The sequence below is a fragment of the Ailuropoda melanoleuca genome, chromosome 1, assembly GCF_002007445.2.
Source record: "Ailuropoda melanoleuca isolate Jingjing chromosome 1, ASM200744v2, whole genome shotgun sequence".
Taxonomy (NCBI): Eukaryota; Metazoa; Chordata; class Mammalia; order Carnivora; family Ursidae; genus Ailuropoda; species Ailuropoda melanoleuca.
In genome coordinates, this window is record NC_048218.1 from 206036480 (window position 1) to 206048163 (window position 11684).

General features: G+C 49.6%; 1 protein-coding gene across 6 annotated transcripts in view; it reads left to right on the forward strand.

The window, feature by feature from the left end:
• Positions 1–11684, forward strand: part of ZNF862 (zinc finger protein 862) — a 34547-nt gene that overhangs the window by 18411 nt on the left and 4452 nt on the right. For all 6 annotated transcript variants that reach the window (XM_034639129.1, XM_034639135.1, XM_034639124.1 and 3 more), the window contains 2 exons: positions 8353–8457; positions 9298–11412. In XM_034639129.1, coding sequence (XP_034495020.1) covers positions 8353–8457; positions 9298–11412 — 2220 coding nt within the window. The remainder of the gene's footprint in view (positions 1–8352; positions 8458–9297; positions 11413–11684) is intronic.

Genomic DNA, 11684 nt, shown 5'->3' on the forward strand with positions numbered 1-11684 from the left:
TGCCAATCACTGAGTATCTACTGCGTGCGGGTCCTCTGTTGAGTCTCTTGTATATATATCCTCTCTAATCCTTAAACCAAACCTCTCAGGCCGGTAGTAGTAGTATTTGCAGATGAGAAAACAGACCTGGGAATCGCAGCCATCTAGCTGGACCACGGAGAAGCTGAAATGCTTTCTACTGTGTGCGTTGCGCGTGCCTCACCCTCCTTATGCTTCCTGCTTGTGGATGTTTACTGCCAACTGCACTCCCTCTCTTTCCGGTTCAAGATTTGCACTAATTGTGGTGTTAATATAATAATAATAATAATAATAATAATACACCAGGTATGAGATGAGATTATTTAAGACTTCAAACAGTATAAGAATTTTCTGAAAGTCTCCACTCCCATGCCTAGGCCCCCTTGCAGGAGGTTGCTAGTTTGTCCAGCTCTTTCAGACCTTCTGTGCAGGTCACTGTTAGCCTGCCTCCGCGAGGACTGGCTGGAGAAAGGGGACTGCCTCCCCCCCCCCACCCCTACCCCCAGATCAGCTCACATTGCTGCTGCTCAGCTCAGGTGGCGGGGCTTCGGGGCTTCAGGGTCTGACGTAGTGCTGTTGATTTCCTGTTGCTCGAATCCTCTGAGGAAACCCAGCTAATTCCTCCATTGCTCTTGTTAGGGTTTACAACTAGTAGATTTGTCCTTTTAGATTTTATAATTATTTTACCTGTTCTTAAAAAGACAGTCTCAATTTGATGTAGTCAGACTTAGTATTAATTTCTGTCGGGTGTTTGGCACTTAAATTGCATAGACCGAAGCTTTTCAACAGATGGAATGTTTCCAGGGTAGGTGCACTCACCTGTCACACCCTCCTGGGCCTCACCAGCTGTCTTGTCAATAGCACTGAACCTGGAGGGGATGGTCGCTTCGTTTGTGGAGAAAAGAAGACATGTGTGTTTCGTTTTTAATGCTTTCCTATTACAGCCTTTTTTTTTTTTTTTTTTTTTTTTTTTTTTTTTTTTTTTNTTTACGTAGACTTGCTTATTTAGAGCTATTTACTTTATCATTCTATGGAGTTTCTGACTGTTCTTTTATTTCTATACTTTAAATTCTGGCTTTAGACTTTGGTTATATTTGATGACGTCTCTCACTTTCTCCCAGAAGGAAAACTCAATTAGATTCCATTGTTAAGAAACAAATATTTGTCAGAAACAAAAGTAGACATGCCAGTAGAGGGACTTTGTGGAATCCCTTGTTTTTATTAGTAAAAGTGTCATCACCTGCTAAGTGGCAGGTCGTGCACTTGAGGTGGGCGGTGCCTTTCATACAGGTGAGGTCATCAACTACAACTAGACCTCACAGAGCTGGGGCCAGAAGTCACGCCTCTAGGTAGAAACCATAACTGAGTGGGCGGGCCCTCAGTGAGAGATGAGCAAGAGTTCAAATGGCTCACATGATATGTAGGAGGCCACTGCTGGATGGTGGGCCGTATGTGATGGGCTCCAAGTGGGGGCAGTGCAGGAGCTAGGAGAGAACCAAGGCAGGGTGCCAGGGCAGCTCTCTCCCAATGATTCATGGGTATGGCCTGCCAACCTTTGGATGGCAATAGCCTGGAAGAGTTAGACGTCTGTGTGTGTGAGCCAAACCATTTTTATGGACTTTTATGGAATGTGTGTGTGCATGTGTGTGTGTGTGCACGCATGCACACACACACATGCATGCGCTTGCTATGGCTTGCTATGGTTAGGTCCCCTCTGCCATTTTTCCATTACTAAGACTTAGGAAAATCTGCTTGAAATTTCCCTCTGTCTCACTCATTCTGAAGGGAACAAAAAGAAAAGGTTTTTGGCAACACTTTAGCCACAGCTTCCAAGAAGTCCAGTTGGGTACAGAATTCCCGGGGCCAGTGTGGTGGTGGCGGGGCAGGCAGAGGTGCCCGATCCCCAAGGAGGATATAAATGAAGTGCACAGATTCGGGGATATTCAGTCTTCTGTGTTTCCAGTTATTTACAAATATTTCTTCATAATTACTTTTTTAAGATATATAGTTCTAACAAGACTTAAACCAAAAATGACAATACCCTGTCCCACCTTTCTCTGTTGCTGGGTCCTCCTTCCCAGAGGCTCTTAGCTGCTTCCTCTAGTAATGTGCCTCTTGATTTCTAAGAGATATGCACAGACATGATTTTCAAAAGAATGAGCCTCCTAGGGTGCACTCAGAAGACGGCTTTCTTTCCCGTCGCTACTTGTTTGGATCAGCTCTGTGCAGCTTTTTTTCCTTACCCTTTGGGTTGACAGAAGAAAATTCAGGGTGCTCTACTTGATACGAATATCATATTGAGGAAGAAAGGAACTGTTCACGAACAGGGAGTCTTCAAACCCAAAGTGGTGAAGAGCTTGGCTCTCCACATTTAAAGCTCAGTTTATAAAATATGAACAAGGGACTACTTTGGGTTTGTTTGGTTTTTTTAAGAATTGTAATTGGTTACTAGAAATGTACATTCTTTTTAGGGTGGTAGCACTGTGCAAGTTTTCTTGCACGTAGCAGCTGGCTTGGAAGCTGTAGTCAGGGCGTACTGTCCTGAAGAAAGTGTAGGTTTTAAGGCCAGCATCCCCATGTAGGCGAAATGACGGCTGTTTAAGATTTGATTGTGTGATTATGAGTGTTTGGCCTGCGGCTCTATTCAAACTGTGGCCTCCATTCTGGCTTCTCTTTAGCAGGTGAAATCAGTTGCCACACAATAAATTATCACAAATCCAGTGGCTAAATGTTTGACTCGTTTATTATCTCACAGTTCTTTCTGGTGGTCAGAAGTCCAGATGGGCTCAGCTGGGTTCTCTGCTTAGGGTCTCGTGTGGCCAAAGTCAGGGTGTCCCTCAGACTGGCCTCTTACAAAGAGGCTCTGGGAAGAAATCACTGCCAACCGCACTCAGGTCATTGGCAGAATTCAGTTCCTTTCGGTTGTAGGACTGAGGTCCCCGTTTGCTTGCTGGCTTTCCACCAGGGATCATTCTCAGCTCCTACAGGCTGCTCTCACATCCCCCCAACTCGGCCTTCTCCATCCTCAGGCCAGCAGCCATGTGTCGAATCCTGCTGGTTCTTTGAAGATCCAACTGGCCCTGCTTTTAAAGGGCTGATGTGGTCAGGTGAAGTCACCCAGAGAGCCTCTCTTTCGCCATGTCCATGTAACATCTCAGAATCATGGCTGTGGTGTCAGGTCACAGGTTCTAACCAGACTGCAAGGGGCAGGGGTGAGGAGGGCCCGGGTCACAGGAGCTCATGTCAGAATTCTGCGTACCCCAGAAGAGAATGTCCTTTTTCTTGAGTGATATGGTCAGGAGTACTTAGGGATAAAGGGGGTATGAAAACAATTTCGTCTCAATGGTTTAGAAAAATACTGCATCTATATTATGTATGTATTATTCATACACACATACAGAGGAGAGGAGGGAGGAAGGGGAGGGCACATGAACGCATGAGCATGATACAGCAAATGGGACAAAATGTAAATGATTGGAGTTCCTCATTATTGAAACTTAAAAAAATTTTTTTTAATTTTTTATTATTGAAAAAATTTTTAAAAGATTTTTATTTATTTATTTAACAGAGAGAGAGAGAGAGAAAGAGAGCACAATCAGGGGGAGGGGCAGAGGCAGAGGGAGAAGCAGGCTCCCCGCAGATTAGGGAACCCGATGCGGGGCTGCATCCCAGGACCCTGGGATCATGACCTGAGCCGAAGGCAGACCCTTAAGCGACTGAGCTACCCAGGCGCCCTATTGAAACTTTTTAGTAAGTTTTAAATGCTACAAAAATGTACACCCTCCCCCCAAATTCGGAAACAAAAGTGTAGTCTTTGTGTAGCAGTCAAAAATCGGGACTTCACATCGGAATCTGGGGATGTACTGTATGGTGATTAACATAATATAATAAAATAAAATTAAAAAAAAAATCGGGACTTCAGCTAAATCTGAAGTTTCTCGCCTCTCCTACCTCACCCTGGCCCAGGTGTGGAGTCTGGAATGCCGAGGTAAGAAGGTGGGAGTTCTCCTCCTCCGCCCCTCTGCCCCCGGCTAGTTCCAGGACTTCTGCTGTGTCCTCACTGGTAACAGTGGTGGGTGAGTGGGGAGGAGAGGTACGACAAGGGTTTGACCTGGAAAGCTGATTCTCTGGGTGAGTGTGGGTTCTCCGTTCCCCCACCATCGCTCACTGCGGTCCCCTCCACACCAGTGACCGTCTGCTTTGGCAGTCAGCCCCATGTGGGCTCATTCTTGGGCTGCCAACAGACAGTCAGGGGCAGAGTCCCTTGAAGTGATTCCGGGCTTCTCTTTCCCTCAAGGTCCATGTCTGGACCACAGAAAACATATCCTTTGCTCCGACAGACCCTGGGAATGTAGGCTGTTCCCAACATGGCCACCATGAAGGAGCCCATCAGTCAGATTCTGCCTTTAGTCTTCTTTTTTTTTTTTTAAAGATTTCATTTATTTATTCGACAGAGATAGAGACAGCCAGCGAGAGAGGGAACACAAGCAGGGCGAGTGGGAGAGGAGGAAGGAGGCTCACAGCGGAAGAGCCTGATGTGGGGCTCAATCCCATAACGCCGGGATCACGCCCTGAGCTGAAGGCAGACGCTTAACCGCTGTGCCACCCAGGCGCCCCCTGCCTTTTGTCTTCTGCAGGCCTGGATTCATGAGGAGCCCCAAAGCCCAGGGATAAAGGTCAGGATATCATTCCCATTAGGCTTAAGGTCCCGGGAAAGCAGCCCATGCCACCGCTTCCATAATGTGGGGGGCTCACAATACACTTGACATCTCTTTCCAGAAACTTCTCTCATATCCAGCTTCCTGACCTCTTCACTCCCAGTGCTCCGACTCCCTTGTGTTGAGAGCTGGGTCACAGCCCCGTGTTTTGGCCACCCTCTTTTTCAAGTCAGGCCTTGGTGGTCTAGCTTTGGGATGGAGGATAGTTGGCTCCTATCTTTTTGGACCTTGAGCCGAAACAGGCAGGCAGACTTACACTTTAATTTCCTGTTGCATATGTTTATTGCTATTCCTGATTTGTTGATTTTACATTGATATTCTTTCTTTTTTTTTTTTTAAAGATTTTATTTATTTATTTGACTGAGATAGAGACAGCCAGCGAGAGAGGGAACACAAACAGGGGGAGTGGGAGAAGAAGAAGCGGGCTCATAGCAGAGAAGCCTGATGTGGGGCTCAATCCCATAACGCCGGGATCACGCCCTGAGCCGAAGGCAAACGCTTAACCGCTGTGCCACCCAGGTGCCCCTGATATTCTTTCTTGATTCCTACCATGGAAGATGAAGATCCAGCCTTCTTCCGTCACCCTGGGCCCCCACTCTGTCCCTCCACCCTCTCAGAACAAGGACATCACACTTTCTTGATTAATTCAATGTAGATTGTTTGCCTAATTATGGTTACGTATTATTTCTGATCAAAGTGACATATTATGATGATTTTGTTTTTGTTGCAGGATGTTCCCCCCCGTTGAACTGAAATATTTTCTTATTTATTATTTTGCTAGTTTTCTGTCCTCTCAACAATTCTTTTCCAGCTCTTCCGGGGAATTATAAAACTCCTCTGAAGAGTCTTTTCCCCATGGTCAGGCATCCCGTGACGGATCAATTTCACTCTTTTCTGGGGACGTCTGTTATCAGGCCTTCCTGCTCTGTCTAAACTGGTTATTCTTTAGGCCTGCACAGCTGTGGTCTCATGCTTTCCTTTGTCCCACTCCCGTCCCCTGGCTCTATGTCTTCTTTCAGGTTTATATCTTGATTTCGTTGGAGCTCATCTTCCAGTAACTTCCTAAGAAAGGGTGCATGGGAGGACATGCCTTATTCTGCCCTTACAATTGGAAGCCTGGTAGGACATAGAATTCTAGGTTGGAAATAATTTTCCTCAGTATTTTGAAAGCATTACCTTTGGGTTTTACTGGTGCTGAGGAGAAGTCTAAATGCTTTTTTATAACTAAATCTTTGAATACAGCCTGTTTTTTCTACTATGAAGGGCTTTAAGATCTAGTCCAGTGTTCTGAAGTGTTTAATATCAGTGATTTTTCACTTCTTGTCCTGGGCATCTGGTGCTTCCCTTCCATTTGAAAACTCACCTTTTCCAGTTTGGGGAAGTATTCTTTTTTTTTTTTTTAGATTTTATTTATTTATTTGACAGAGATAGAGACAGCCTGCGAGAGAGGGAACACAAGCAGGGGGAGTGGGAGAGGAAGAAGCAGGCTCATAGCAGAGGAGCCTGATGTGGGGCTCGATCCCATAACGCCGGGACCACGCCCTGAGCCGAAGGCAGACGCCCAACCGCTGTGCCACCCAGGAGCCCCTGGGGAAGTATTCTTGTACAATTTCTTCCTATCGATTTTTCTTTCTTCAAGAAAGTCCTATTTGTTAGATATTGGACTTCCTCGGTTGAGCCTCTGGTTCTATTTTATTTTTTTCTTCTTCTATTTTCTGCTTCTATCTTTTTCGTTCTACTTTCTTGGAGATTTTCTCAAGTTTATTTTCTAACAAGTCTGTTGAATGTTTTAATTTCTATCATATTTTTTTAAGATTGTATTTATTTACTTGAGAGAGAGAGAGCACACTGGGGAAGGAGCAGAGGGAGAGGAAGAGGGAGATAATCTCTAGCAGACTCTGCTGAGTGCACAGCCCCACATGGGACTTGATCCCACGACCCCGAGATCACAACCTGAGCCAAAAAAAAGTCGGAAGCCTAACCGACTGAGCCACCCAGGTGCCCCTCTTCTTATCTTATTTTTAATCTCAAAGCCCCTGTTGGTCCTTTTGCAGATAACTTTCACGACTTTTCTCTCTGGGAACACGAATTCTGGTGTTTTTGAGTTCTGCTTTTTCCCTGTAGTTTCTGTAGTTCCTCCGATCCCTTTCCCTACTGGTTTCATGTTAGAGGCTTATCTTCATTCAGGTTTAAGAGTAAAGCCTTGAGAAACCTGGCTGGCAGCTCTGCGTGGTGTCTAGGGCTCATCACAGGGTAGCTTTCTCCGCCGGTCTCACTGAAGAGCCTGCAGAAGTCAGTGTCTCGTAGGCCTTTGGGGCAGGAGAGGATGGGAAGGGGCAATTCTGTTTCTCCAAAGGAGACTCGCCCCAGCGGCCGAGCCTGTGTCCTTGGAGTTGAGTAGCGCACCTTTCAGAACACAGACTTTCTTCATCACTGCAGCCCTTCTCCTTCCTCTTCCACTCTCCCCACTCTCCCCGGGTCTGGAACATTCCTGGTTCAGTTTTTCTGAGAACTAAATCTCCATTCTCCTCCTCGGGTGAGGGTGGGTGAGGGTGGGTGAGGGTGGCAGGTTCTCAGGTTTCCTGGAGTAGGTGGGAGTCCCCAGGCTCCCTGCAGACTGGGCGCCCGCCCTTTCCCGCCTGTTCCTTACCCACCACCTTCTGCCGCTCCTGGTGCTTGCAGTCCCGGAGTCTTTGGGGGCTTCTGCAGTCGGACTTGCTTCTTTCTCCTTGCTGCCCCCTTTGCCAGCATTTGCTGTTAAGCTCTGTTCATTCTCTTTTATCTCCTGCTTCCAAAAATGTATTAACATTTCTTTGTATTGGCCCTCATCTTAGAGATGTTTGAAGAAGGGTATGTGTTCAGTCTACCACACTTTAATAATTATTTAATTATATTTTTATTAGTGGTAAATATATGGATGCACACACACACATATAACAAATATAAATATATACATGGATTCAAGTGATCCAAAAGACGCAGGGCGACAATAATGACCATGGTCCCAGAAGCACCCACGGTTAGCTGTTCCCGTACCTCCCACAGAAGGTTCATGCGCACAGTCACACGCTTACCAGAGAATATAAGTAGACATTGATGGACTTTATTTTAAATCAAGAAAGCAATTTCTTTTCATACCCCTGCGAATATTCATATCTTAAATAAAGGGCAGTGCTTAACCCAAAGGCATGAATCTCTTCTAGTCGGATTGAAGGTTCCACGGCAGGTGGCGGACATTTTTAAGGGGCCTTTCAAGTCTCGTGTGGCTCTCTTCATCATCCCTGCCCTCTCCTCCTGTTGCACCCCGTGTCCCCCCCCATGTCCACCTCCCTCCAGATGCACTCAGCTGACTCCTGGCTCCCGTGGCTGGCCTGCGGAGCTAAGGACGTTATTTATTCTGGCTAAGGGGTGCACCTGAATCTGACTGCCTCTTGGGTTTTAGGAGTAGATTAGCACACAAGATGGGAATATTTTCATCGTGGCCCTGGCTGAATAGACTTTATGAAGAGATAAGGCTGAACTGAACATTTCCGTTTCCACGAATAGCTTCGGGCAGGCTATCTGATTTGATGGTCCATAGCAGTGACCTCAGTGTGACTCTCCGTCCCTGCAACAGGGCCTGCTGCTGCCAAGCCAGACTTGATCTCAAAACTGGAACGTCGAGCTGCACCCTGGATCAAGGACCCAAACAGGCCGAAGTGGGGGAAAGGTCGTCCTCTAGGTGAGTGTTGACCTACTGAGTTTTGAAGGGCACATCCCGTCGCCCGTGTGGCCGTGGCAAGTCATCCAGTGTCCATTTGGCCATCCTGGTGCTGCTCCTGTTGTGACCCGGGCCTTGTATCAGGCTCTGCTGGACAAAGAGGAATAAGAAACTAACTCTGCCCTCCGAGTGTCAAATGGGGAAACAGGGACAGTATGGGCAAAAGGAGCCCCTTTGATGAGCAGAAGTGCTAATGGGACCCGTGGCGGAGCTGACAGGGGAGGTGTGCGGGAGGCCCTGGTTGTGAGGAGCTGTGGGACCCACGGGCCTGTGAGCCACCCTTCTTCCCTCCTCTTCCGGTTTCCAGTGGAAGCACCACTGGTCTGTGAGAGCCCGCTGTTTTGTGTATCTCAGTCAGGGGCTTACTGGCTGGTAGCTGCAGTGTAGACTGCTCTACCTCCCTTCTTTCCAAGGCTCAGAAGAAGACTTACAGATGTTTAACCTCATTTCCTTGTGCTGCCTCGAAAGAGGATTAAAGTCACCTGTTTATCTAATAGCATCTATGGCCAAAGTGGCTAATTAAGCTTATTAGCAGCTGATGTCACATGATCCCAGGGTAGCTGTGTGGATAGAGACGGGGAGCCCTCAAGGATTAGCACACATCTCTTCGGGAGCAAGCTAACTTGCATAGATAATAATGGGAAAGGGTTTAAAGAGAAATCACTAATGATCTCTAGAAAGGTGGGCCACATTCAACTCCGCTTTGCATAAGGGATGCTCAGTAAATTGGGATGCCTTAACTGATGGGCGACTGCAGAGTTCTGGGCAGCAAAACCAAGCTCATTTTTATTTGTTCCAAAGGGAAGGAGAAGCTGGTGGCCATAAGAGAGTCAGACACACAAGCCTTGGCTATGGGATCTGCAGTGCTTCCAGATCCTTCTACGGAGACCTGTAGCCCCTACTGTAATTCCAGCCTCTGTGAAGTCGAAGTAGATGGCCCTAGGAAAATCAAGAGGACTTACAGACCCCGTTCCATTCAGAGGTCATGGTTTGGGCAGTTCCCATGGTTAGTAATTGACCCAAAGGAGACCAAGCTCTTCTGCTCAGCTTGCAAAGAAAGACCGAGTCTCCACGACAAATCGTCCCGGTTAGTGCGAGGTTACACGGGGCCTTTTAAAGTGGAGACTTTAAAATACCACGAGGTCAGCAAAGCACACAAGCTGTGTGTCAACACTGCTGAGATGAAGGAAGACGCCCCTGCAGCTGCCCTGGTCCCAGAGATCTCCAGCGACCTGATGGCGAACATGGAGCACTTCTTCAACGCCGCCTACGCCATCGCGTACCACTCGAGGCCTCTGAATGACTTTGAGAAGATCCTGCAACTCCTCCAAAGCACCGGGACCGTGATTTTGGGCAAGTACCGAAATCGCACCGCGTGCACTCAGTTCATCAAGTACATCTCGGAGACTCTGAAGAAGGAGATCCTCGAGGATGTCCGGAGCTCCCCCTGTGCGAGCGTGCTGCTGGACAGCTCCACAGACGCCGCGGACCAGTCCTGTGTGGGGATTTACCTCCGCTACTTTAAGGGGACGGAGGTGAAAGAGTCGTACATCACTTTGGCCCCTCTCTACAGTGAGACGGTCGATGGCTACTTTGAGACCATCGTCTCTGCGCTGGATGAACTGGACATCCCCTTCCGGAAGCCCGGCTGGGTGGTGGGCCTGGGAACCGACGGCTCCGCCATGCTAAGCTGCAGAGGAGGCCTCGTGGAAAAGTTCCAAGAGGTCATCCCCGGGCTGCTGCCCGTCCACTGTGTCGCCCACCGGCTGCACCTGGCTGTGGTAGACGCGTGTGGGGGCATCGATCTGGTGAAGAAGTGTGACAGGCACATTCGAACGGTCTTCAAGTTTTATCAGTCCTCCAACAAGAGGCTGAATGAGCTGCAGGAAGGCGCGGCTCCCCTGGAGCAGGAGATCATCCGCCTCAAGGACCTGAACGCCGTCAGGTGGGTGGCCAGCAAGAGGCGCACGCTGAACGCGCTCCTCGTGAGCTGGCCGGGCCTGGCTCGGCACCTCCAGGGCGTGGCGGAAGCGGGCGGCCAGACCGCGCACCGGGCCAGAGGCGTGCTGAAGCTGACGAAGAGCTTCCGTTTCGTCAAGTTCTGCCACTTCCTTGTGGACTTCCTGAGCATCTACAGGCCTCTGTCTGAGGTGTGCCAGAAGGAGATCGTGCCGATCACAGAGGTGAACGCCGCGCTGGGACGGGCCTACGGAGCCCTGGAGACCCTCCGTCACCAAGCGGGGCCCAAAGAGGCGGAGTTCAACGCCGGCTTCCGGGACGGGCGGCTGCACGGCATCTGCCTGGACAGAGTGGAGCTGGCGGAACAGCGCTTCCGGGCCGACCGGGAAAGGATGATCCTGACGGGCGTCGAGTACCTCCGGCAGCGGTTTGACTCGGCCCGGCCCCCGCAGCTCAAGAACATGGAGGTGTTTGACACCGTGGCCTGGCCCAGTGGGATTGAACTGGCCGGCTTCGGGAACGAGGATATTCTTGCCCTCGCCAGACACTTCGCGCTCTCTCTCCCCGCAGGCTACAGCGAGGCCGCGCTCCTGGAGGAGTGGCTGGGCCTGAAAGCCGTCGGCAGGAACCTCCCGTTCTCCCTGCTGTGTAAGAACGCCCTGGCCCAGCACTACCGCTTCCCCCTGCTCAGCAGGCTCGTGGCGGTGGTGGTCTGCGTGCCCGTCTCCACCTCCTGCTGTGAGCGGGGCTTCAGTGCCATGAACCGGATCAGGACCGAGGAGAGGACCAAGCTCTCCAACGAGGTGATCAACATGCTCATGATGACAGCGGTGAACGGGGTGGCGGTCACGGAGTATGACCCCCAGCCTGCCATCCAGCACTGGTACCTGACCTCCTCGGGCCGGCGGTTCAGCCATGTCTACGCGTGCGCCCAAGTGCCGCCCCGCTCCCAGGCCCGTAAGTACACGAGACAGAGTCCCCGGGCATGGGACAGCAAAGGAAGACAGTCTTCTCTTCCCAATCCCATGCTGACCTTGAAGTCTGGGAGAGTCTGGCGATGGCAGCCATCACCAAAGTCTTGGTCTCGGGTATCCCCAGTGGGTGCTCGAGATGTGACACGTACCCTCAAGGAGCTTCTGATCCAGCGAGGGAGGCAGGACACACACACGCACGCACACGCACACGGGCACACACACACACAGTGCAGGCAGCAGGGCATAGTGCTAGGA